Genomic DNA, 27,864 nt, shown 5'->3' with positions numbered 1-27,864 from the left:
AATACAGGACTGCCAAAGCCAGTTCTCACATAATTAAATACTCCTCTCGTCACATTATAGTAAAGTAGCAGGATTTAACCTAGATCTGGCTCTCTGTCCAGAAAAGCACAGATTATAATTTATCGTAGATTTGGGGACTGTCCTGTGACCTATATGTGTAATGAAAAACCCTGCCCACGAAAGTACAGTATTAATCAAAATCTGAACTATTTTGCATTTACAAGCAATAAAACAAGCATGTCCACCTTTTTGAATAGAACTAATAAAGAAACCTCAACATCAATCCATGATTTTACTATAGATACAGAATGTAATGAGTGAAATGAGCCTTTGACTGGCGATAAGGGACAGTATTGAGCTCAGTGTGGCTCGTCTCATCAGAGGCCTCTGTGTTCTCTACCATCAGCTGATTGGCTGGGGAATGGAAACCATATGCCAGACTCCTCCAGTGACTGATGATTTAAATATCAATTAATCAATGGTTCCATCGGGTCTCGGGCTCCTCTCTGAGAGGTATCATGAGAAATAAAGGCTCTGGACATAATTTCCATCGATCTCCTATGTGTCAATATGCCCTCGCAGGGAGCACTGATGTCTTTATGCCCTCACAACAGTCAGTGGTGTTATGTGTGCAGAGTCATCATAGCAGCCATGAATCATCCTCGGCGATATGTTTTCCATCATGCTTAACCCCCTGGGCCCATTTAAAGCTGACCTTTAGCCTCTCTGTCAAATAGCCGTCCTCGTCCATCAGTTTCATATAGAATATTACCTCAGATCCATACAGTTCATGACCTCTAAGCATTTGTTAGGCTCTTGTGGACGGCTAAGTGGCTTTCTCATGGCTCTATATCGTGCAGTGCACACATGTTGAAAGCAGACATACTGTAATGGTTTGACCATTAGTACATTAATACTTTCAGGCTAAGAACTGATATTTATAATATGTATACATCTTCTTTCACTGTACTGCATATCTTTCATATTTTAGGTACTGACTAAACCCAAACGTCTCTGATTACACACAGTTATTTTTTTACGAGGGATTAAAAGCATACCTACTGTAAAACCTTTTGTTTTTCTAGGTTCATGTTTCATCAGGACGGACCAATTAGACGGAGAGACAGACTGGAAGTTGAAAGTTGCTGTTGTTTGCACACAAAGACTACCTGCTCTTGGGGTATGTACATGACCTGTTCTCAGTATGTGACTAATATAACTGATAAATGTCATGTTATATTCAGTGATTATATTTTGTGTTACTAAAAACATTATTGTCAGTATTAGGTTGTTTTTAATGAGGCATGGAAACCTTATCCTCATGATAGCCAGAATGCCATAGAACACAGTACCTTCTTTCTCTACGATGAGATGATACTAAACACTTCATATTTATGTTTGTTTTTCTGTCACTACTTAATGTGACCACAGAATTCAAGTTTCAGCAAGTCAACTGGACGATTTCATTACCATATAAGGTTTCCAGTTGATGGGGGATGGCAATCACTTCTTTATTACTTTTTACCCCAATTAAACCCATCCTCCCTACTTATTGTAACAGGATAATTTTTAGAAGGCTGTGGGGTCATTTTAACGTTCAGTGAATTGTGACAAGCTTTTGAGAAGATCCATACAGTTGTTAACCAAATCATATTCGGTCAATTTGATGAGGTCTATTGAGCTGCTTGGTTCTATCTTATTAGTTATATGTCCCATGTGTTATGATTGAATGATCTTTGTACAGGGATAACCTTTCACCCAATAACACTTGAGAGTGAATTGAAATTATGTTGGACAGAGCGGGAAACAACATAATTCAGTATCGCTATTTGACCAGATTACTAATCGAGGTTACAAATTCTAACTTCAGATACACTTTTCTCATAAAACTCTCTTGTCCACATAAGCAAGTTATTTATTTGAACATTTGATTCGGAACCCCATTCATTTCCTTTTTCATTTCCTATCTTGATGAGACATTTAGTCTATGTGGTAAGACACTTGCTGCAACTGTGTCTCAGAAAGTGACATAATTCTGCCTCTATTGTGTCTGGCTCTAGAGAGTCTGTATTTCATCCGTGGGAGGAATCTACTGGCAACAGCTCTACACTGGGGCTGAGTAAGATAATCTTCCCCTCCCTGCATGTTCTCACCCTGAGAGCACTATGTGAGCATAACTGAGGGTACCTGGTGCATAGAGGCAGCCTGGCTGAATAATTTAATGTTTACAATCAATTCTATTCCACAAGGGGAGTGGGCTGCAGTAAGATCGGCGACAGGTCACACAACTGAAATGGAGCTTTTGCACCTTTATTTACTAGGCAAGTCAGTTAAGGAAAATTCTTATTTACAATAAATGGCTTCCCCGGCCAACCCTAGCGACGCTGGGCCAATTGTGCGCCGCCCTATGGGATTCCCAGTCACGGCCGGTTGTGATACAGCCTGGAATCAAACCAGGATCTGTAGTGACGCATCTAGCACTGAGATGCAGTGCCTTAGACCGCCGCGCCACTCGGGAATCCTCAACTTGATACAGTTTTTAAGGGGATTGGGATAATAGAAGAGAGTAAGGGAGTGTCTGTACTGTATGTGTGTTTGCAGTTACATATATTTTACGTTTTGGGTTGTTTTTTACTGTGTCACACACACACACACACACTTTTCGCTGACCCGATAATCCCATCCTTTTATAGCAGATGTTATCTTTGGCAAGCCTCACAGGTTTTTTCAACTCCTGACACTTTGATACTCTCTGGGAGAGTTGGGAAGGCTTTTTATGAAGGGAAATATTTACTTGATTACTTTATTCAGGTCATTTCTACCCCTCTCTCAGGACCTCTTTTCCATCAATGCTTATGTCTATGCCCAGAAGCCTCAGCTGGACATCCACAGTTTTGAGGGAAACTTCACAAGGGTAAGTGGCTCACTGACATCACACTGTCAAACAAATGTGAAAGGTACATGACATGAACACAAAAATAGGATCAACATCACAAAGGGATATACCACGTTGACAAATGGCAACAATAAAGAATAGTGTGAGCAGCAGCAGTATCTCCAGGAGGCATGGTGCTGAGTGCTGACATCACAGGAAGGTCCTCCCTGCTCTCCTCCATCCGTCCCCTCACTTATTTTATTTTATTAATAGCAGATTAGTGCAGCCCCCAGAGAGAGTAGAGCCCCAACACAGAGGGGCTTTGTGTATCGCCTTCACTCTTGGCGCCACACCAGGCTTAGTGAGCGAGCACTTCCTCTGCTCATTCATCCTCCTTTCTTTGCATAACGTGTACTTTAGGTCCCGGCCATTCCCACTCACCCCCTTCAACTAAACGTACCTATTTATGAGGCTTTCCTTCCTCAAGACGGATATGAAGCTTTGTTTCTTTCAGTGTTCCCTACTTCTACATTCAGTGGTCAGACTCTGAGAACGATGTGGGAAATTATGTCAATGTCAGAGTGGGCAAGCATTCAGCCAACCTGCCATTTTATTTTTCATGCACCTTTTCCCCTGTTTTAATGAATTGACCGGATGTGGGCGCTTGGGTATCATAGTTATCATATCGGCACTCATTCTGACTTGAACTGTTTTCAGCGTACGTCTTTATTTAAGAGCATCGGGGGTGGGGGTACTACTCTGAATCGAGGCCCTCTGGGGGCTTATGTATCACTGAAATCTCATCTGCAAACCCACCCAGGACTCTTTTAAAGGAGCCTCTTTCCCCACTATTGCCACATCTTGTGAAAGTATCGATAAGGGAGTATGTAGCTACAGTATGTAGCTCGGACCCATGGTAGCAGGTGTTTATGGAAATGAATGGTACTGAATGGCAGTCTGGTATTCTGACTGCACCGTCTGAGGATGGGTGGTCAGGTATTACCATATAAAGTAACCTTTTACTTCTTGAATGTTGAGCGAAGATAAACATATTTTTGAATTTTCCCTTCTAGGAAGACTGTGATCCACAAATCCATGAGAGTTTGAGCATTGACCACACCCTTTGGGCCAGCACTATTGTGGCATCTGGTAAGTAAAAAAAACTTCTCAACTTTGTGGTTTATGTTAGGTTGACTCTTAATTTTCGTTTTGCATCCAAAGTTTGCAATTAAGCTTTATCTAGACATTTCTGATGTGTAGTTGTTTATGACTTGGGATCACATTTTCCATCCAACCCAATGACTTTTTGTAGTGAGATACAATGATTCGGAAATGGGAGATTTAAATACATTTCAATTAAATGTGTGAGCTTACAGTGTATAACTTTCTCCTACCTCAGCCTGCTAAGCTTAATTCCCCACACCACAGTTGTCTCAGTAGAAAGTGTTTGACACTTTCTCAGTCATTCTCCACACCATTGATCTGCGGTTTCCCTCTCTCCCTTGGCCTGACCTTGAACACAAAAACACACATCCTTTATTGCCCCCAACCCACCTTTACTTACATACATACACACACCTAACTTAGACCTCTGACATCATTCTTGTAAGGCTTTGTCATTGTCCACCACATAACTCTCCTTGGCTTTCATCAGAAGGACACTCGATAGACTTAGGTCTTTGTCTGGGACTGGTAAAGCACTCCTCAGATGATCACAGTTTTGCTCTATTAGGTGTGATGAGTCAAGTTGTGAGAAGTTATTCACATACAGTGGGGCAATTTTGTTTCTGGTGTTCTTTGACAGCTCTTTGGTCTTGGCCATAGTGGAGTTTGGAGAGTGACTGTTTGAGGTTGTGGTCAGGTGTCTTTTATACTGATAACAAGGTCAAACAGGTGCCATTAATACAGGTAATGAGTGGAGGACAGAGGAGCCTCTTAAAGAAGAAGTTACATGTCTGTGATAGCCAGAAATCTTGCTTGTTTGTAGGTGACCAAATACTTATTTTCCACCATAATTTGCAAATAAATTCATTCAAAATCCTACAATGTGATTTTCTGGATTTTTTTCTTCTCTTTTTGTCTGTCTTGGTTGAAGTGTACCTATGATGAAAATTACAGGCCTCATCTTTTTAAGTGGGAGAACTTGCACAATTGGTGGCTGACTAAATACCTTTTTGCTCCACTGTATTTAAATGAAATCTTGTCTGTGCCAAAACCATTTGTCACATTTTTGCCCTTTTATCTTCAGTCAAGGTGATTCATTACATTTGATTTGTTTCCTCACCGAATGTTCTCTCCTAATCTTTCAATAGTTTTCTCTTTACCCTTTTTCTCACCCAGTCGTGTCCTCTCTCTTCCTCTTAGCCTTTTTAGTTGGGGGATTGCATGGGCTGTATTTAAGTTTATTAGTGGTCTTGCTCTCCCATTTAAGCTCATTTAATATTAATGGCACATTCGTCTTCTGTAATAAGGGTGCCTTAATGAATCTGCAAATAAAGATGGTGGAGTATCGATTGGCTTTTAAGAGCTGCTTCCATGGGAAGTCCGGCCAGGGACCAGCAGCCTAGCACATTAAACCTCTGTCTCTGTCTGTGGGGCTACAACCATAGAGCATAGCCGCTCTCTGCGCTTTGCATTGTTTTTTTCTACCTTTTAAATATCTAGGTAAGTCAGTTAAGAACAAATTCTTATTGTCAATGACAGCCTAGGAACAGTGGGTTAACTGCCTTGTTCAGGGGTAGAACGACAGATTTTTACCTTGTCAGCTCGGGGATTCGATCTTGCAACCTTTCGGTTACTAGTCCAACGCTCTAACCACTAGGCTACCTGTCGCCCGCTTACTTGACAAAGATGAGTCTGAAGTGTGTGTGTGTTCCAGTTAATGAGCAGCATTGCTTTCCTGTCTCTCTGTTTGACAGGCACAGTGATAGGGGTGGTGATCTACACAGGAAAAGAGACCAGGAGTGTACTGAACACGTCCTCGCCCAAGAATAAGGTAAATGTTTTTTGTGTACAGGCAGAAAGAAGTTGGCGATTTGTGTGTGTTTATGTGCTTGTTGTATGAACAGATAACCCATAACGTTACACCAAATATAACCCCTCTATTTTATTTAAAGGGATTCTTTGGGGTTTTGGCAATGAGGCCCTTTAACTACTTCCCCAGAGTGAGATGAACTCATTGATACCATTTTTATGTCTGCATGTTGTTTGAAGGAAGTTGCTAACTAGCGTTTGCGCTAATGCTAGTTAACAATTGCGCTAATGCTAGTTAACAATTGCGCTATGCCTGGAAGTCTATAGGTGTCTGCTAGCATGCTAGTAAATACCCATTGCTAACTAGCATTAGCGCAATGACGGGAAGTCTATGGGTGTCTGCTAGCATACTAGTAGATACCCATAGACTTCCAGTCATTGCGCTAACGCTAGTTAGCACTGGCTCTTGAAACTACATCGAACTTCCTTCATACTAGACACGGAGACACAAAAATGGTGTCCATGAGTTCATCTGCCTCTGAGGAAGTAGATAAAGGGCCTCATTGCCAAAATCCCAAAGTATCCCTTTAAGGCTCCCTTTATTAAAGATGTACAGTAAGCAGCTACAAAAAAACTGAAATGTTGTCATACCATTTATAAAATTTCAGTGGTGTTAGATTTGTAAGATTATAAGCCTCAAAAGTTTCAAGGCCCGTACAGCATTGAGAACCACAGAACTCCTCTCTCCGTTCCGCTGCCTTTCTCTAATCAGTAATCAATCACTGATGACCTGTCAATTCTAAAGGTCACCCCCATGCTAATTAACCTGGAGGGAAATTAACCAACCCAGGATTTAAATTACATTTTCAGCACAAAGTTAATCCTGCAGAATCCCCATTGAGCGTTTATTCTCCCCAGAACGAGGAGATTAATGAAAACGCGTTTCTAAATATAAGATTTCAAACCCAAGATCTTCAGATTAGATGGACGTGGGTCAACTGATAGAGAGCTATCGATTAGATCCCGCTGTCTGGCACTGTTTTGGCAACAGTAGAAGGAAGAATATCTCTGCCATGCACTGATATGTGTACAGAGTTCTTACCTAAAGACCTTTGCCACAACCACACTCTTCTGTGTTAACCTTTTTGTTGGTTGACACTCTCCTCACTATGGACATTTTTTGACACAAGTTCCTTTTAATAAGATCGCTGATGTTGCCGGTCGAACAGCAAGGGCCAGTGTTTTGTGTAAGCTCCGCGGCTGAGAGGAATTCAATATTTCAAGGAGATGTCAGAAGTGCCAATATGGAGACTGAGATTGGGGAGAAAGTCAATACAGTGTGGCTAAAGTCACAAGAAGGTTTTTGCCTCATAATCTATTGTGACACAAGCCAGCACAATGCACTTGATCTGAGTGACAGGACATCAGGTGTAGCTTCTCTCTCTTTATTTGGATGTTGTTAAAACAGAACATCAACATTCTGTGATGTGAGACATTCCCCAACGTCTATTCCTCATTGAACCCTGTACTTATTATTTCCACTGGTGCTTCACAGAGCACATGGGCAGTTTCTAGAATGATTAACATGATATACAAAAAGATCCGAAATGCTTTCTCTGCTGTTTTGTCTTTTTTCCCTTTTCTTTTATGCACAATCATGTGGAATGTTACTGAATATACTACCTGCTTGTTATTTTTGCCATGGTCTTAGTGTTAGGATTCTTTGGCTTTTGCTCAATGAATATGCATGTCTCAAGGCTGTAATTCATCATCAAATTTCACACAAACACAGCCGTGCAGCCAGATTAAATAATTCCTTTCACTTTTAATGGGTTTGGGATGAATGGAGTAAAATATGCACTTTTATTCATTGATAGCATCTTTAGGTTGAGGTAATTGAGTCCTTTCCCCCCTTGACTGAATGAATAGTGACTTCATCTGATCCTCAGCGAGCCTCAGAAAATGAAGGTTGGTCCATTGTTCAGGCAAAAGGGTATCCTTTGCTTTTCAGCCATTAAACTGTGTCCTCTGTCTTAAATTTTTCTTAATTTTAATCTACCAAACCCCCTATTTTTCTCAATAGCTCAAGCATGAACCTTGTAGTGAGGCACTGGGGTGGGGGGGATATTTCTTCCCCCCTCTACAGCGGGGGTTTAACTACAGCAGATAAGTCACTCACTGCTCTCTGTGCTCTCAGTTCTCTGGGGAATGGGGCTGGTAGGGGCTTAGCAGCACTGGAATTCACCTGCTTTATATACACCCCCCATCCTCCTCCTCCCCCCTTTTCAATCCAAGTTCCTTTATTTAGGGGGAGATGTTATGGTTTGCTGTTTTTGTTTGCATGGTGCGGAGATGAAAGACCTCTGTGTTCGGTGCTTTGCTGCGAGCCCTGCCAGAGAGGGGAAGGGCACTTCTTTTTTTGACATCATTTTCCCACATGCTCCATTGGCTGAGCGATGCACTTGAGAAATAAAAAAAAACTTTGGACCTTTTGAAGGAAAAGCCATTTCAATATGGGAACTTTCTCTTTTTTGGCTTCTTTTTGTGGTATTCAAGGAGTTTGTGACAATTCAGTTTATGGTTTACCAGGAAGTGCCACCAAGAAACTCATCTCTGCCCAACAACACGGTTTGCATGATAAAAGACTGCAGTGGAGTCTTTCGCTTTATTATTCTCATGTTCTTCACCCTTGACGTAATAAGGTTGAGGAACTCATTATGCTAGGAGGGGATAAAAAAAAAATGTCCTCTTGAAAGTGAGACTTAAGGAATGGCTTAAGCATTATTTGCCTATCAGTAACTAGCTTTATAAGTTCATACACTAGGGAGCCTGCTGTCTCTATATGAAGGAATACTTCTATATGAATGCCTCTGTCGATCCTACAGCTATTGTCAGCAGTAATCATGCGCCTATGAACCTGAGTTAGACTTCAGTGCTATCAGCTCAAACACAACCATCACCGTCATGTCTCTCTCTGATGAGCCTAGCAGTTTAGCAATAAAAACAATCAATAATCCCAGAAAAGTGCAAAAACATTGTCCAGATCAACATATGTATCCTAAGAAACCATTCACTGTATCACAATTCCAGTGGGTCAGAAGTTTACATACGCTGTCTTTAAACAGCTTTGAAAATTCCAGAAAATTATGTCATGGATTTAGAAGTTTCTGATGGGCTAATTGACATAATTTGAGTCATTTGGAGGTGTACCTGTGGATGTATTTCAAGGCCTACCTTCAAACTCAGTGCCTCTGCTTGACATCATGGGAAAATCAAAAGAAATCAGCCAAGACCTCAGAAAAAAAATTGTAGACCTCCACAAGTCTGAATCATCCTTGGGAGCAATTTGTGTGTGTGTGTGTGTGTGTGTGTGTGTGTGTGTGTGTGTGTGTGTGTGTGTGTGTGTGTGTGTAGGTAAGTAAATACATAAAACAACAGTAAAAATACATTTCAAAAAAGAGTAGCAAGGCTATATACAGACACCTGTTAGTCAGGCTTATTGAGGTAGTATTTACATGTAGGTATCGTTAAAGTGACTATGCATATATGATGAACAGAGTAGCAGAAGCGTAAAAGAGTGGTTGGGGGGGCTAAACGGGTGATGATTTAGCACTGTCGTTGCACCAAACCTACCCATAAATATCAATGCCTTTCTTTAAAGTCAATACACAATTATTTATTTTTAAACCTGCATATTTAGTTAATATTGCCTGCTAACATGAATTTCTTATAATTAGGGAAATTGTGTTACTTCTCTATTTATTTATTTTATTTTATTTCACCTTTATTTAACCAGGTAGGCTAGTTGAGAACAAGTTCTCATTTGCAACTGCGACCTGGCCAAGAAAAAGAATAGCAATTTGACACATACAACAACAGAGTTACACATGGAATAAACAAAACATACAGTCAATAATACAGTAGAACAAAAGAAAACAAAAAGTCTATATACAGTGAGTGCAAATGAGGTAAGTTAAGGAAATAAATAGGCCATGGTGACGAAGTAATTACAATATAGCAATTAAACACTGGAATGGTAGATCGGCAGAAGATGAATGTGCAGGTAGAGATACTGGGGTGCAAAGGAGCAAGATAAATAAATAAATACCAGTATGGGGATGAGGTAGGTAGATAGATGGGCTGTTTACAGATAGGCTAAGTACAGGTGCAGTGATCTGTAAAATGCTCTTAAAGCTAGTGAGGGAGATGTGAGTCTCCAGCTTCAGAGATTTTTGCAATTCGTTCCAGTCATGGGCAGCAGAGAACTGGAAGGAAAGATGACCAAAGGAGGAATTGGCTTTGGGGGTGACCAGTGAGATATACTTGCTGGAGCGCGTGCTACGAGTGGGTACTGCTATGGTGACCAGTGAGCTGAGATAAGGCGGGGCTTTACCTAGCAGAGACTTGTAGATAACCTGTAGCCAGTGGGTTTGGCGACGAGTATGAAGCGAGGGCCAACCAACGAGAGCATACAGGTCGCAATGGTGGGTAGTGTATGGGGCTTTGGTGACAAAACGGATGGCACTGTGATAGACTGAATCCAGTTTGTTGAGTAGAGTGTTGGAGGCTATTTTATAGATGACATCACCGAAGTCGAGGATCGGTAGGATTGTCAGTTCTACGAGGGTATGTTTGGCAGCATGAGTGAAGGATGCTTTGTTGCGATATAGGAAGCCGATTCTAGATTTAATTTTGGATTGGAGATGCTTAATGTGAGTCTGGAAGGAGAGTTTACAGTCTAACCAGACACCCAGGTATTTGTAGTTGTCCACGTATTCTAAGTCAGAGCCGTCCAGAGTAGTGATGCTGGACGGGCGAGCAGGTGCGGGCAGCGATCGATTGAAAAGCATACATTTAGTTTTACTTGCGTTTAAGAGCAGTCGGAGGCCACGGAAGGAGAGTTTTATGGCATTGAAGCTCGTCTGGAGGTTAGTTAACACAGTGTCCAAGGAGGGGCCAGAAGTTTACAGAATGGTGTCGTCTGCGTAGAGGTGGATCAGAGAATCACCAGCAGCAAGAGCAACTTAATTGATGTATACAGAAAAGAGAGTCGGCTTGAGAATTGAACCCTGTGGCACACCCATAGACTGGCAGAGGTCCAGACAACAGGCCCTCCGATTTGACACACTGAACTCTATCAGAGAAGTAGTTGGTAAACCAGGTGAGGCAATCATTTGAGAAACCAAGGCTGTCGAGTCTGCCAATAAGAATGTTGTGATTGACAGAGTCGAAAGCCTCGGCCAGGTCGATGAATATGGCTGCACAGTAATGTCTCTTATTGATGACTGCTTGCGTTCCGTGCAAGCAGTCAGGGTATATGCAGTAGTTTGGGCCGCCTGGCTCGTTGCGAACCGCGGGAAGACCATTTATTCCTAACACAGGCCGTAATTAATTTGCCAGAATTGTACATCATTATGATATAACATTGAAGGTTGTACAATGTAACAGCAATATTTAGACTTAGGGATGCCATCCGTTAGATGAAATACGGAACGGTTCTGTATTTCACTGAAAGAATAAACGTTTTGTTTTCGAAATGATAGTTTCCGGATTTGACCATAATGACCAAAGGCTTGAGTTTATGTGTGTTATTATGTTATAATTAAGTCTATGATTTGGTATTTGATAGAGCAGTCTGACTGAGCGGTGGTAGGCAGCAGCAGGCTCGTAAACATTAATTCAAACAAGCACTTTCGTGTGTTTGCCAGCAACTCTTCCCAATTCTTCAAGCATTGCGCTGTTTATGACTTCAAGCCTATCAGATTAGGCTGGTGTAACTGATGTGAAATGGCTAGCTAGTTAGCGGGATGCGCGCTAATAGCGTTTCAATCGGTGACGTCACTTGCTCTGAGACTTGGAGTAGTTGTTCCCCTTGCAGAGTTCCCCTTGTTCCCCGCAGCTTTTATGGAGCGATAGTAGAGTTTGGAGTGTGACTGTTTGAGGTTGTGGAAAGGTGTATTTTATACTGATAACAAGTTCAAACAGGTGCCATTAATACAGGCAATGAGTGGAGGGCAGAGGAGCCTCTTAAAGAAGAAGTTACAGGTCTGTGAGAGCCAGAAATCCTGCTTGTTTGTAGGTGACCAAATACTTATTTTCCACCATAATTTGCAAATAAATTCATTAAAAATCCTACAATGTGATTTTCTGGATTTTTTTTCTTCTCATTTTGTCTGTCATAGTTGAAGTGTACCTATGATGAAAATTGCAGGCCTCTCATCTTTTTAAGTGGGAGAACTTGCACAATTGGTGGCTGACTAAATACGTTTTTGCCCCACTGTATGTCTCTTGGGCAATAGAACAGAGTTACTTAATGTGACGAATTTGCACTGATCATTGTTGGTATGGTTACAGCAGCTAGAGTAATCCTTAGAATTTGGAAGGGTCATGGCACTCTTACTCTGAAACAGTGGATAGAATCAATGTTGGAGGTTAGCATCTTATGAACAAATGCTTGCTAGGATTACGTGTAGAAACAACAATTCTAGAAGCTGGATACATTTTTATTTGTAATGTTATTTCTAAGACTGGGAGTTGATGACTTGAACCCTTTTAGTTCTGTATTGTAGCTTGTGAGATACTATTTGACTGTGTGCTATGTTGGAGGATATGTCTGGATGTCATGCTCAATGTTTTTATGTGGTACAATGCTTTTTTTATTTTTAACAAAAAAAGAAACTGTACTATAAATTATATAAAGAATGATAGTAAAACGTTTTGGAGTATCTTAAATGAAATTTTGGGCAAAAATGCCAACTGTGCTCCATCATTCATTGAATCAGATGGCTCATTCATCACAAAACCCACTGATATTGCCTACTAGTTTTTCATTGGCAAGCAACAAACGCTGACACTACACATCCAAGTGTAACTGAACAAATTCTGAAAGACAATCATTGTAATTTTGAATTCTGTAAAGTGAGTGTAGGAGGTGCAAAAAGTGTCTATCGACAATGACAAGCCACCTGGGTCTGACAACTTGAATGGAAAATTAGTGAGGATAATATCGGACGATATTGCCACTCCTATTTACCATATGTTCAATCTAAGCCTACAAGAACATCTGTGCCCTCAGGTCTGGAGGGAAGCAAAAGTTATTCTCCTACCTAAGGAGAGTAAAGCCCCCTTTGCTGGCTCAAATAGCTGACCAATCAGCCTGTTACCAACCCTTAGTAAACCTTTGGAAAAAATTGTGCTTGACAAGATACAATGCTATTTTACAGTATTCAAATTGACAAGACTTTATGCATACTTATAGGGAAGGGCATTCAACATGTACTGCACTTACACAAATGACTGAGGATCGGCTGAGAGAAATTGGTGATAAAAAGATTGTGGGAGCTGTTTTGCTGCACAGTGTGTCTTTTGACATCCATCATAGTCTGCTGCTGGAAAACTTGTGTTATGGCTTTACACCCCCTGCTATATTGTGGATAAAGAGTTACTTGTCTAACAGAACACAGAGGATGTTCTTTAATGGAAGTCTGTCATATATAATCCAGTTAGAATCAGGAATTCTCCAGGGCAGCTGTCTAGGCCCCTTTACTTTTTTCGATCTTTGCAAATGACATGCCAGTGGCTTTAAGTATGCGCATGACTCAACACTATACACGTCAGTCAATACAGCAAGTGAAATTACTGCAACACTTAACAAAGAGCTGCAGTCAGTTTTTGAATGCGTGGCAAGAAATAAGTTAGTCCTAAATGTTTCAAAAACAAATAATTCACTAAACCCTAACCCTCAACTAAATCTTGTAATGAATAATGTGTGAATTGAGCAAGTTGACATGACTAAACTGCTTGGAGTAACTCTGGACCATAAACTATCATGGTCAAAACATATTGATATAACAGTAGCTAAGATGGGGAGAAGTATGTCCATAATAAAGTGCTGCTCTACTTTCTTAACAGCACTATCAACAAGGCAGATCCTACAGGCCCTAGTTTCTACATTCTGAACAGCACCATCAACAAGGCAGATCCTACAGGCCCTAGTTTCTACCTCCTTAACAATATCAACAAGGCAGGTCCTACAGGCCCTAGTTTCTACCTTCTTCACAACACTGTCAACAAGGCAGATCCTACAGGCCCTAGTTTCTACCTTTTTAACAACACTATCAACAAGGCAGGTCCTACAGACCCTAGTTTCTACCACCTTCACAACACTATCAACAAGGCAGGTCCTACAGACCCTAGTTTCTACCTTCTTAACAACACTGTCAACAAGGCAGGTCCTACAGTCCCTAGTTTCTGCCTTCTTAACAGCACTGTCAACAAGGCAGATCCTACAGGCCCTAGTTTCTACCTTCTTAACAACACTATCAACAAGGCAGGTCCTACAGGCCCTAGTTTCTACCTTCTTAACAACACTATCAGCAAGGCAGGCCTTAGTTTTGTCGCACATGGACTACTGTCCAGTCGTGTGGTCGGGTGCCATAAAGAGGGACTTAGGAAAATTACAATTAGCCCAGAACAGGGCAACACGGCTGGCCCTTAAATGTACATGGAGGGCTAACGTCAATCTCTCCTGGCTCAATGTAGAGGAGAAATTGACTTCATCACTACTTGTATTTGTGGGAAGTATTGACATGTTGAATGCACCGAGTGGTCTGTTTTAAACTACTGGCACACAGCTCAGACACTCCTGCATACTCCACAAGACATGCCATCAGAGGTCTCTTCGTAGTCCCCAAGTACAGAACAGAGTCTCAGTACTATTTAGAGCCATGACTACATGGAAATCTGTTCCACATCCTGTAACGCATTCAAGCAGTTAAATCAGATTTTAAAAAACAGATAAAAATACACCTTATGGAACAGTGAGGACTGTGAAGACTCATGATACATGATAACATACGCATTATACACACACGGACAAATGGATTTTGTGTTGCAGATATGTAGTAGTAGTAGAGTAGTGACCTGAGGGTACACAGTTAATGTGTTATGAAATGTAATGTTTTTAATTGTATATAAATGCCTTAATATGGCAGGACCCAAGGAACAGTAGCTGCTGTCAATGGGGATCCATAATAAATACATGCATGCATAAAGAGTCAACGAAACCAAGCATATCTAGTCCCAGTGGATGATTTGTCTGTCTTTTTAGCCTTTAACCTCTGAACCCTGACCTCTTTCGCCTCAACAGGTGGGTCTGCTGGACCTGGAGCTGAACCGCCTTACCAAGGCTCTGTTCCTGGCTCAGGTTGTCCTGTCTATTGTCATGGTAGCGCTGCAGGGCTTTGTGGGCCCCTGGTTTCGCAACCTGTTCCGCTTCATCGTGCTATTCTCCTACATCATCCCCATCAGGTACAGCACATAGAGGTACACACAGTATAGATAGTGTATCTAACTATGGTACAGCATGGCATCCATTTCACTGCTCTAATTAGTCTTTGACTCTTGTTGGGTAACATTATTATTTTTTGTTTATTAACCCCTCTTCGGAGGACAAATTTCGTAGTTTTTTTTACAGCTTTTTTGCTACATATACATTTCACATATATGGTACTTTTAAATAAAGCAGTCACATAACTATAATACATTACCTAACATAAGCTCTTTAATCTCAGCCACTCTCAGCCCATCCCACCAATCACCATGTGCCATATATTTTTCAGTTGTGCTGTGATGTTTTACATTTTTAACCTTTCTAATCGTATATTATTGGGTGACATTGTTTGAGTAGAATCATGGTAGTTGGATTTAATTTTGCTTGCTTAAAACATACACTGCTCAGAAAAATAAAGGGAACACTTAAACAACACAATGTAACTCCAAGTCAATCACACTTCTGTGAAATCAAACTGTCCACTTAGGAAGCAACCCTGATTGACAATAAATTTCACATGCTGTTGTGCAAATGGAATAGACAACAGGTGGAAATTATTGGCAATTAGCAAGACACCCCCAATAAAGGAGTGGTTCTGCAGGTGGTAACTACAGACCACTTCTCAGTTCCTATGCTTCCTGGCTGATGTTTTGGTAACTTTTGAATACTGGCGGTGCTTTCACTCTAGTGGTAGAATGAGACTGAGTCTACAACCCACACAAGTGGCTCAGGTAGTGCAGCTCATCCAGGATGGCACATCAATGCCACCTGTGGCAAGATGGTTTGCTGTGTCTGTCAGCCATGTGTCCAGAGCATGGAGGCGCTACTAGGAGACAGGCCAGTACATCAGGAGACGTGGAGGAGGCTGTAGGAGGGCAACAACCCAGCAGCAGGACCGCTACCTCTGCCTTTGTGCAAGGAGGAGCACTGCCAGAGCCCTGCAAAATTACCTCCAGCAGGCCACACATGTGCATGTGTCTGCTCAAACGGTCAGAAACAGACTCCATGAGGGTGGTATGATGGCCCGACATCCACAGGTGGGGGTTGTGCTTACAGCCCAACACCGTGCAGGACGTTTGACATTTGCCAGAGAACACCAAGATTGGCAAATTCGCCACTGGCGCCTTGTGCTCTTCACAGATGAAAGCAGGTTCACACTGAGCACATGTGACAGACGTGGCAGTCTGGAGACGCCGTGGAGAACGTTCTGCTGCCTGCAACATCCTCCAGCATGACCAGTTTGGCAGTGGGTCAGTCATGGTGTAGGGTGACATTTCTTTGGGGGGCCTAACAGCCCTCCATGTGCTCGCCAGAGGTAGCCTGACTGCCATTAGGTGCCGAGGTGAGATCCTCAGACCCCTTGTGAGACCATATGCTGGTGCGGTTGGCCCTGGGTTCCTCCTAATGCTAGACGTCATGTGGCTGGAGTGTGTCAGCAGTTCCTGCAAGAGGAAGGCATTGATGCTATGGACTGGCCCGCCCGTTCCCCAGACCTGAATCCAATTGAGCACATCTGGGACATCATGTCCTGCTCCATCACCAGGAGTTGGCGGATGCTTTAGTCCAGGTCTGGGAGGAGATCCCTCAGGAGACCATCCGCCACCTCATCAGGAGCATGCCCAGGTGTTGTAGGGAGGTCATACAGGCACACGGAGGCCACACACACTACTGAGCCTCATTTTGACTTGTTTTAAGGACATTACATCAACGTTGGATCAGCCTGTAGTGTGGTTTCCCACTTTAATTTTGAGTGTGACTCCAAATCCAGACCTCCATGGGTTGATAAACTTGATTTCCATTGATCATTTTTGTGTGATTTTGTTGTCAGCACATTCAACTATGTAAAGAAAAAAATATTTAATAAGAATATTTCATTCATTCAGATCTAGGATGTGTTATTTTAGTGTTCCCTTTATTTTTTTGAGCAGTGTATTTTGACGCTACCCATCCCGTTAGCGGGATCATTTTCGTCAGTAACCGCTGAATAGCATAGCGCAACAGTCAAATAATATTACTAAAAAATATTAATATTCATGAAATCACAAGTGCAATATTGCAAAACACAGTTTAGCCTTTTGTTAATCCACCTGTCGTCTCAGATTTTGAAATTATGCTTTACAGCGAAAGCAATCCAAGCGTTTGTGTAAGTTTATCGATAGCATAGCATAACATTATGTACACTAAGCATTAAGTAGCTAGGTCACGAAAATCAGAAAAGCAATAAAATTAATCGTTTACCTTTGATGATCTTCGGATGTTTCCCAGTTACACAACAAATGTTTCTTTTGTTCCATAAATATTATTTTTATACCCAAAATACCTCTGTTTGTCGTGTTATGTTCAGAAATCCACAGGAAAGAGCAGTCACAACAACGCAGATGTATATTCCAAATAATATCCATAATGTCCACAGAAACATGTCAAACGTTTTTTTATAATCAGTCCTCAGGTTGTTTTTCAAATATATATTTGATAATATATCAAACGGGTGTTTAGGTTTTTCAAAAACACCGGGAGAAACAATGGCCACTTTACTCTGTAGCGCAAAACTCACTGAGAGCCCCCACCTATCCACTACAAAATATATAATCGATGATATATCAACCGCAAATGTCTTTCACAGTAGGAGAGGGAAAAACAATAGCTTCCCATGTGACAACTTGATGCGATGTTATCGTGCTTGCTCATTTTTCAAAATAAAAGCCTGAAACTATGTCTAAAGACTGTTGACACCTTAGGGAAGCCATAGAAAAAGGAATCTGGTTGATATCCCTTTAAACGGAGGCAATATTTTTACAGTTTTGGAAACTTTAGAGTGTTTTCTATCATAATATGACAATTATATGCATATTCTAGTTTCAGATGGGTACGTTTTTTAGCCAAAAACAAAAATACTGCCCCCTACACGCAAAAGGTTAACACATATTTGACTTGACCTCTGTTTTATTTGTATCTGCAGCTTGCGTGTCAATCTGGACATGGGGAAGTCTGCCTACGGTTGGATGATCATGAAAGATGAAAACATCCCTGGTACTGTGGTACGGACCAGTACCATTCCCGAGGAGCTGGGCCGCCTGGTTTACCTACTGACTGACAAGACAGGTGACAGGACACACAGCCACTGTAGTATGACCAAATGTAACCATCAGGGATGCAAGCTTGTCGCTTTTTGGCGATATTCACTGTTTTGATGTCAAAATAGGCCATCCACATGAATTGTGTAGATCTGTATAATTTCTCATTTCGAAATCATTGACTGTGCGCAGAATGCATCCCAACGCATCCTACAAAAAGAATGTCAAAGAAAGGGTTGTCAGATATGTGATGTGAGTGTGGTGCTGAAATAAAACAAATTGGCACATAGGCATAGTTGGTCGGGTTTACCAGGTCTATTAAAGTCTATTAAAGACTTTGTTATAGAGTTTCTTGGCTATTTACATAGTTTTGCTAGGTTATTTTTCAATGTTAGTTTGCGATTGATGCAACTGCTAACTAACCAAGAGATGTCAGAGATTCTCGACAGTTACCATGGCAACCTACCGTCCTTAAAGGGGCAGCTGAACATTTCTTTTCTCACCTAAGTCACTCATATTTGAGGGTACAATGTGCTTGATTGAGCATGGAACACTCCAAAAACCTTTTATTCATTAACTTTCATGTCTTATTATTAAATCTCTCAAATACTTCAAATAATATTGTATTGGTCGCATACAAATATTTAGCAGATGTTTTTGCGGGTGTACCGAAATAGTTGTGTTCCTAACGCCAACAGTGCAGTAATATCTAACAATCCACAATAATACACATATAAAAAGTCAAAGATTGGAATTAAGAAATATAGGATGAGTAATGTCGGAGTCCTGAATATATGTACAGTTGAAGTTTACATTTAAACTCAGTTTTTCACAATTCCTGACATTTAATCCTAGTAAGAATTCCCTGTCTTAGGTCAGTTAGGATCACCACTTTATTTTAAGAATGTGAAATATCAGAATAATAGAGTGATTTATTTCAGCTTTTATTTCTTTCATCACATTCCCAGTGGGTCAGAAGTTTACATATACTCAATTAGTATTTGGTAGCATTGTCTTTACATTTTTTAACTTGGGTCAAACGTTTCGGGTAGACTTCCACACGTTTCCCACAATAAGTTGGGTGAATTTTGGCCCATTCCTTCTGATAGAGCTGGTGTAACTGAGTCAGCTTTGTAGGCCTCCTTGCTCGCACACACTTTTTCAGTTCTGCCCACACATTTGCTATAGGATTGAGGTCAGGGCTTTGTGATGGCCACTCCAATACCTTGACTGTGTTGTCCTTAAGCCATTCTGCCACAACGTTGAAAGTATGCTTGGGGTCATTGTCCATTTGGAAGACCCCTTTGCGACCAAGCTTTAACTTTCTGACTGATGTCTTGAGATGTTGCTTCAATATATTCACCTAATTTTCCTACCTCATGATGCCATCTATTTTGTGAAGTGCACCAGTCCCTCCTGCGGTAAAGCACCCCCACAACAGGATGCTGCCACCCCCGTGCTTCACAGTTTGGGATGGTGTTCTTCGGCTTGCAAGCCTCCCTCTTTTTCCTCCAAACATAATGATGGTCATTATGGCCAAACAGTTCTACATTTCTCCAAAAAGTACAATGTTTGTCCCCATGTGCAGTTGCAAACCGTAGTCTGGCTTTTTTATGGTGGTTTTGGAGCAGTGGCTTCTTCCTTGCTGAGCGGCCTTTCAGGTTATGTCGATATAGGACTCGTTTTACTGTGGATATAGATACTTTTGTACCTGTTTCCTCCAGCATCTTCACAAGGTCCTTTACTGCTGTTCTGGGATTGATTTGCACTTTTTGCACCAAAGTACGTTCATCTCTAGAAGACGGAACACGTCTCCTTCCTGAGCAGTATGACGGCTGCGTGGTCCCATGGTATTTATACGTGCATACTATTGTACCTTTAGGCTTTTGGAAATTGCTCCCAAGGATGAACCAGACTTGTGGAGGTCTACAATTGTTTTTGCTGTGGACTTGGCTGGTTTTTCCATGATGTCAAGCAAAGAGGCACTGAGTTTGAAGATAGGCCTTGAAATACATCCACAGGTACACCTCCAATTATGTTAATTAGCCTGTCAGAAGCTTCTAAAGCCATGACATAATTTTCTCGAATTTTCCAAGTTGTTTAAAGGCACAGTCAACTTAGTGTATGTAAACTTCAGACCCACTGGAATTGTGATTAAGTGAAATAATCTGTCTGTAAACAATTGTTGTAAAAATTACTTGTGTCAGGCACAAAGTGGATGTCCTAACCTACTTTCCAAAACTATAGTTTGTTAACAAGGAATTTGTGGAGTGGTTGAAAAATGACTTTTCACGACTCCAATCTAAGTGTATTTAAACTTCCGTGTGTGTGTATATATATATGCCTTGATGACAGCTTTGCACACTCTTGGCATTCTTCAAAACTGTTGGAAAAGCATTCCAGGTGAAGCTGGTTGAGAGAATGTCCAAAGGGTGGCTACTTTGAAGAATCTCAAATATAAAATATATTTTGATTTGTTTAAAACTTTTTGGGTTACTGCATGATTCCATATGAGTTATTTCATAGTTTTGATATCTTCACTATTATTCTACAATGTGGAAAATGTGTAAAATATAAAGAAAATCCCTGGAATGAGTGTGTTCCCAAACTTTTGACTGGTACTGTATATGTGTATATGGAATATATAGACAATATCGACAGTATATGGATAGAATATGTACTATATCTGAAGAATAGTATATGTACGGCGATGTCATGATGAGCCCTACTCCCCCTTACACCTGGACACTATTTTTATATCTGTATTATGGACCTGTTATTCTCAAAAAATAACCAAATGTTCTTGCACTCCACATGGATTTTTCACTCATTTCCGTGCCCAAAAAATGTGGTCACCTTTTGGGGCCCTCACCTGTTTGCACCCCTGAAAATATAGAATTCACATGAGATTTGTTAGTTAATTTCTCTTTTGTTTATTCTACATGTATTCTTTCTCTGACTCTTTTAGAACAAATGAGTGTCCTTTCCAAGAACCAAACCTTATATCAAAGTGATCAACTCTGGGGGTGGTCCCGACATGCTTCTTTGTCTTACCAGGCAGAGTAGGACTAGATTAGCCAGCCTCCTTACCTATTTATCCCAGTTGATAGTTAAACTACATGGAAAGAAAGCAAAAAACTATCAATCCATTAGAATTGGATAACTTTGTGGGCCCATGATGTTATTGGAAGGTAGTTGCCCCCTAATCAGGTTTACGCGGTATCAATACACATTCTGGCAAGCAGCATCCATTAAACGAGAGCCGCTGCCTCCATTTTCAGTAGTTTTTAGTCGGAACACTCAGTATCTCTTGTATGCTGTGTTGGGTTGGTTGGAGAGGACAGGGAGTCCATACGGGTAATGAGATGCATGATGGTACGTGGTCATTAGGCATTCTTCTGAGGACAAATGTCTGTCCCCCCCACTAAACTCTGCCACCAATGCTGAAAGATGTCCTAGGTGTAACACTGTAGCTATAAGAATGCATACATGACCCACTCAAAAATGACTCGACGATCAGCAGTATGTGAATTATGTGCTGGTATAGAGAGACTCTCGCTCATTAACTTGTTGTTTGCCTCTAATACAAATCTCACTTCATTCTGCTTTGTGAATTGAAGGCACTCTGACACAGAACGAGATGATCTTCAAGCGGCTGCACCTGGGGACAGTGTCCTATGGGACGGACACCATGGACGAGATCCAGAGCCATATAGGGCAGTCATACGCACAGGTGATCCCACATTCTTAGTGTTGTCCTAAATGGTTCACTGAATTTGAGAAACTTTTAGTAAACATGTGCAAACATCACCTGTCATTTGGGGGAATAAACAGGAGAAAGATTAGCTATTGATCTCTTTGTTTTATTAACTTTCATAGGTACCAGGAGAGATCATGGCTCACAACTCCTCATAAAGAGACACGTAGTTAAACCTCTCTCTCCACTACTTCTCCTCTTGGCCTTTTCATTGTTCATTCAAGCTCAGTCCCTGAGCGTTACACTGACATACAGTAAAATACAGCGTTCCCTCTAGGTGGTTGATCTCTAGATGAAGGCATGACTGAATTATATTGTTCACACTCAGGCAGGCCCCTAACAGCTGTGCTGAGGATGGAACCATCTGCCTGCACTCTGTTTAAGCTTGGCTAATGAAAGATGAGTCTTTTTAGCACATTGCTCAATAGCAGCTAGCGCTTCAGCACCATTGATTTGTCGTGCTGGTGTGTTTCATGTTCCCTTTATTACTGAGATGACAGAGAGGGTCAGAGGTTGATTGTAACGCTACGTGGAAATCTATCATAACCTCATTATAGGTCCCTGCGGGTAATGGTTTGTGACGAACAAAGGGCATATAGATATCAATGTGTGAAATTGAATTATGCATCTGTAAACATTATGTAATTCATAGGAATAAATCAATTTAATATCATGTGCAAAGCTATGGTGATGCCATTGTTACATTGAATGTACACTATAGAGCGCAGTTGTGTACAGATCTGCCAACTCGGTGGAAGTAATTTATTAACTACAGATGTCAATGTAGACATAGAGGAATCAAATAGATGTTTATCCCTTTAATCAGACAGTTTTTTACCCACCCCCGGTGTAAGTGATTGAAACAGAGAGAGAGTGAAGGGTTTTCTGAAAAGAGAGCGAGAGGGATGAAATGAAACATGATGTTAATGGCAGCTGGCAATAAAAGGAGCTCTCATAACTTGACTGACTACCTCTCCCATTCTTCATAGTGAAGTGAGCACTCCATTGTAGTAGGCTTGCTGAAGTGTTTCCATTTTGCGTCTTTGTAGGAGTCTCGCTTTCTAGCAGCAATAAGGGTTAATAAGGCGAAACCATCCGCTTCAGTGGAACACATCAACTCTGTCAAACCTAGCTGGCACAGTGGGCTGCCGTGAGACGCCACTGAGTTGAATTGATGGGAGTTGTCAGAGAACACGTTTTGGAACATTCAGATAGAAATATGCTATGTAGAACAAGCATGCTAATCCAACATGTAGAACAAGGAGTCATGTCGATTCTAGTCATGGCATTTCTATCTGCAACATTCGAGAATGTTTGGCAACTGAATGTGGCCCAGTGCTATTTGGAATTCCCTATAGGGAATGTCTGTTTTTCATGTCATCATAGTCCACTCCCTGTATGCAGAATAATAATAAATGTGGTGTACTTTGCCTCCACAGCCGAGCTCCCAGACCCAGCAGTCCAACAGCAGCAACAGCTCCTCCCCATCTAGGAAGCCCCAGCCAGCCCAGGCCCCCAAGGCGGCGGCCCCCAAGGTCCGCAGGAGCGTCAGCAGCCGTATCCACGAGGCAGTGAAGGCCATCGCGCTGTGCCACAACGTCACGCCCGTCTACGAGTCCCGCGCCAATGGGGAGACGGAGTCCACTGCCGCCGAGGCCGACCAGGACTTCAGCGACGACAACCGCACCTATCAGGCCTCCAGCCCTGACGAGGTCAGCTCTTACTCCACAGAGTTGTATTTATTACTCACACCAAAGCAAAATGTTTTGCAACGGAATACCGAAACAAGCGTTTCTTATTGGACAAGTACTTGTAGCCCCTCCCTGTTTCAGTCCATTGTTTTCCATTTAGTCGCTACTGAATACAACCCTGGTTTCTCTCTGATGTCCGTCTTCAACACTAAATTATCTTTGTAGTTTGTCATAATGGCTATTCCATTGAGGCCCAGGTTAATGCAGAGGCCATAAAGTTGTCAGAGGTTAAGCTATTTTAATCAGCGGCGTTTGTGTCCTTTAGAATTTATAGCTCTAATTAAGGAAGAATCTGGACTGGTAAAGACCCCAACGGCAGTCCTATGGCGTCACCTTCCACTGCCTGTCTGTGTAATCCTAGATTAGGGCCGTTTATGAGTACCAGGCGCTGCTTACCCAATTATTTATTTCCATTCTGATGGAAATATGGTTGCTATTTTTTTGAGAAATCCAAGAAAGTCCTGGATGAATATTGAATACATACATGGCACAGGGACAGATTGCTGGATGAGGAGGAGTCTTCGCCATATAACTTTGTCATAAATATGCAATACATATCAAAGGATCGCTAATCCCACCATATAGTGAAGTGTTTCTCACCCATGACCCAATGATTTTTTGAAGCCTTTGTGAAACTTACCTTGACTTGCACTGGGCTCGAGCTCAACCTAGCAGTCCAAATGAAGATAAAACGGTTACAAAAGATATATCTGGGTTTCCCTCTTTGTCTGCTCTGAAATTGCCTGCCTGCTCGCCCGTCCTGTCCCACCTTCATGTGTATATTTATTTATTTCCCTTTACACTCGGCTCTATCTCCGTCTGTTGTCTGGCACTGCTTGGATTGATCAATATTTAATTTTCTCTGAGAGACGGTGAGAAGGGTCTGTGGTTGTTCAGTTCCCCCTCACCCACCCCTATCTGTGTCTCTTTTCCTCTCCATCTCTGCTCACATCTCTCTCTTCTTCTCACTCTCTTTGTTCTTTCTCTCTCCCCTTAGCTCTCCTTTCCCTCTCTTTAGCCTCAGCCTCATTGACAACAGTGGCAGAGCCCTGTCAGTGCAGCGCTATGAGGCCCATATTTAATTAGCTGACTCTCTCTAATGTAATGAGCCGTCATTAAGGAGATGGAGTGGGCCGACCCGAGGTCAAGGGTCAGTTGACCTTCTGGTCAACCACGCTGTGAACAGGGCCCTGCTCTAACCTCTGACCCTGTGATGTCAGAGGAGGGCTGCATCTCAAATGGCACCCTATTCCCTATATAGTCCACTACTTTGGAACAGGGCCTACATTGAATAGGGTGCCATTCGGAACTGGCCCGAGAATGTTTGACCATGGCATTTAATGACCGTGGAGTCTCATGAAGTAGGAGTTTATCATCTCCAATAGGAGGTAATAGGATATCCGATGGAAAAAGGGGACCCCAATGGGAGTACCAGGCAAAGGAGAAATTCATTGGTTTAGCTGTTTGACTTGCGTATGCAAGTCCCTGATTGACCTTTTCAATAGGTGACCAAATAAAACTGCAAATATGGACATTTATTTACAGAGTCGGCATGTATGAATGTTTTACATAAATGCACGTATTAGCTACAGTGCTACAAGCTAGTATTTTGAATTTTGACCACCCTAAATCAATTAAGAAAATTATATTTAGTGAGTGCTGTTAAAATCCTAGTTCTGATTGGTAATGACATGGTGGGAAGAATTGAGCTATTACAGATCCATTTTCATCATGAAATGCTTAGCTGCTGCTCATTTTAAATGCAGCTCTGCCATGTTGATATACATGATCACTAGAACTTTGGGAATGCTATTGAAATGATTGATTGGGCACTTTAAACCGGTCTGCCATTGTCGTCAAGTAGTCACGGGTAGTCTCTTACATTACTTGTGTAACACATGATTTACATACAGTTTGTATCAAAGTTGACATGGCTTTAAACAGTTCCCATGGAGCTGATAAACTTGATTGAGGAGGTAGGTATTAAATCCTGACTCTGTACGCATTTGTACACACATATGTGCCGCACGTACTCCCATGCGATTATGATTCACAGATGTGCGTTAAGTAAATACAGCCAGCTCTAGCACGGACCTCAAAGGGGAAACAGAAAGAAATGATGGGGTATTAGCAGGAAGTTCCAATTTGTAGGTCAGGAGTATAATAACAACCTTTGAGTGAGCAAATTGAAAATGAACCCGTGGAGAATTGAGTCGTGTGCAGCTGAACACTCACTTGGGGGGGCAGGAGTTCCTGCTGAGGAGAGGAGGGAAAAGACAACAGGAAAAACACTCCTCTGTTTGTGAATGGACTCCACTCCAGAGATAAGGCACCTAGAGCATTGTATACAGAGTATTTGTAAGGCAACAAACTATCAATATTACAACTGTGGATGCTTCAGGGTTTTGGGTTATATCCAGTAAAGGGCTGTACTGCATCACAATAGTGTACTGGACTCTATTTTGAAATGCAAAGCATGTTCTTGTAGTTCAATGTGTAATACAACCAGTTGTTAAACCACAGAATGTATTTATTTTGGCACACTGAGCATGGATGTGTTGGTTGTTTAGATGAAGCTGTGGTTGAGCATATGCCCCATTATTGGGGAAGGGACACACACACAAAGATCCCCATTCATTATGATAACTAAGTAGAGCCCGGTTTTACTACTTGCCTTTCTGTTTCAATTATTGGCTATGTCACCTTTTTATGCTTTTTGACCGCAAGTGATACTTAAGATAATTGGACAAAACAAATTATCCAAATGTGTATATTTTTTTGTTTATTAACCATTATAATGGTCCTGGATAACACATTTGTCCCTTCACCATATGTCTTAATCTAAAGCATAGCCTATGACTTCAGGATTATTCACCATTCTTCTATTGTGTAATAATTGGCCACTGAGTTATAGTTAGTCCTTCTGTTACTATGAGGCCAACAGTCTCCTTCTGTCTCTCATTGTATTCCCTCTCAGCTGTGAATAATACTTAACAATGAACCAATTACTTTCCTGTGTGTTTCCTTTGATTCAAGGCGATCATGAAGTTGACCCTGTGAGCGTACACAGAGCCCCTAACCTTGACCTCTGAACCCTCTATGTGGACCCGTAGCTAGCCCCTAGTGAGAGGCACAGAGGGCCTGGGTCTGTGTAGTAGTGCAGGTGTGTTCCTGACCATTGACCTTAGTGTGTGTGTGTGTACGTTGCTCCTCTTCAGGTGGCGCTGGTGCGGTGGACGGAGAGCGTAGGGCTGACTCTGGTGAACAGGGACCTGACCTCCCTGCAGCTGAAGACCCCAGCAGGACAGGTCCTAACCTACTACATCCTGCAGATCTTCCCCTTCACCTCAGAGAGCAAGAGGATGGGCATCATCATCAGGGTATGGACGTAGTTACCATCCATGTAATGGTCAACAAAACTACAGTATCAGTAAAAAGTTTGGACACACCTACTCATTCCAGGGTTTTTCTTTATTTTTACTATTTTCTACATTGTAGAATAAGAGTGAAGACATCAAAACTATGAAACAACACAAGGAATCATGTAGTAACCAAAAAAGTTGTAAACCAATCAAAATATATTTGAGATTCTTCAAAGTAGCCACCTTTTGAATAGATGACAGCTTTGCACACTCTTGGCATTCTCTCAACCAGCTTCACCTGGAATGCTTTTCCAAAAGTCTTGAGGGAGTTCCCACATATGCTGAGCTCTTGTTGGCCCACTTTTCCTTCACTCTGCTGTCCAACTCATCCCAAACTATCTCAATTGGGTCGAGGTCGGGGGATTGTGGAGGCCAGGTTATCTGATGCAGCACTCCATCACTCTCCTTGGTCAAATTACACAGCCTGGAGGTGTGTTGTGTTGTTGTTCTGTTGAAAAATGTATGATAGTCCCACTAAGCACAAACCAGATGGGATGGCATATCACTGCAGAATGCTGTGGTAGCCATGCTGGTTAAGAGTGCCCTGAATTCAACATAAATAACATAGTGTCACCAGCAAAGCACCATCACACTACCTCCTCCATGCTTCACAGTGGGAACCTCAATTGCGGTTCACCTACTCTGCTTCTAACAAAAACACGGCGGTTGGAACCAAAAATC

General features: G+C 41.7%; 1 protein-coding gene across 1 annotated transcript in view; it reads left to right on the top strand.

The window, feature by feature from the left end:
* The window catches only part of atp9b (ATPase phospholipid transporting 9B), a 53,898-nt gene that overhangs the window by 10,743 nt on the left and 15,291 nt on the right, over positions 1–27,864 (top strand). Inside the window, exons 8-16 of the mRNA XM_029657949.2 lie at positions 1,086–1,180; positions 2,834–2,914; positions 3,949–4,024; positions 5,794–5,870; positions 14,997–15,157; positions 18,139–18,281; positions 21,874–21,986; positions 23,450–23,722; positions 26,980–27,141. Of these exons, the coding sequence (XP_029513809.1) occupies positions 1,086–1,180; positions 2,834–2,914; positions 3,949–4,024; positions 5,794–5,870; positions 14,997–15,157; positions 18,139–18,281; positions 21,874–21,986; positions 23,450–23,722; positions 26,980–27,141 (1,181 nt within the window). The remainder of the gene's footprint in view (positions 1–1,085; positions 1,181–2,833; positions 2,915–3,948; positions 4,025–5,793; positions 5,871–14,996; positions 15,158–18,138; positions 18,282–21,873; positions 21,987–23,449; positions 23,723–26,979; positions 27,142–27,864) is intronic.

This window comes from Oncorhynchus nerka, linkage group LG4 (assembly GCF_034236695.1).
Source record: "Oncorhynchus nerka isolate Pitt River linkage group LG4, Oner_Uvic_2.0, whole genome shotgun sequence".
Taxonomy (NCBI): Eukaryota; Metazoa; Chordata; class Actinopteri; order Salmoniformes; family Salmonidae; genus Oncorhynchus; species Oncorhynchus nerka.
This window is presented reverse-complemented; position numbering and strand designations above follow the sequence as displayed.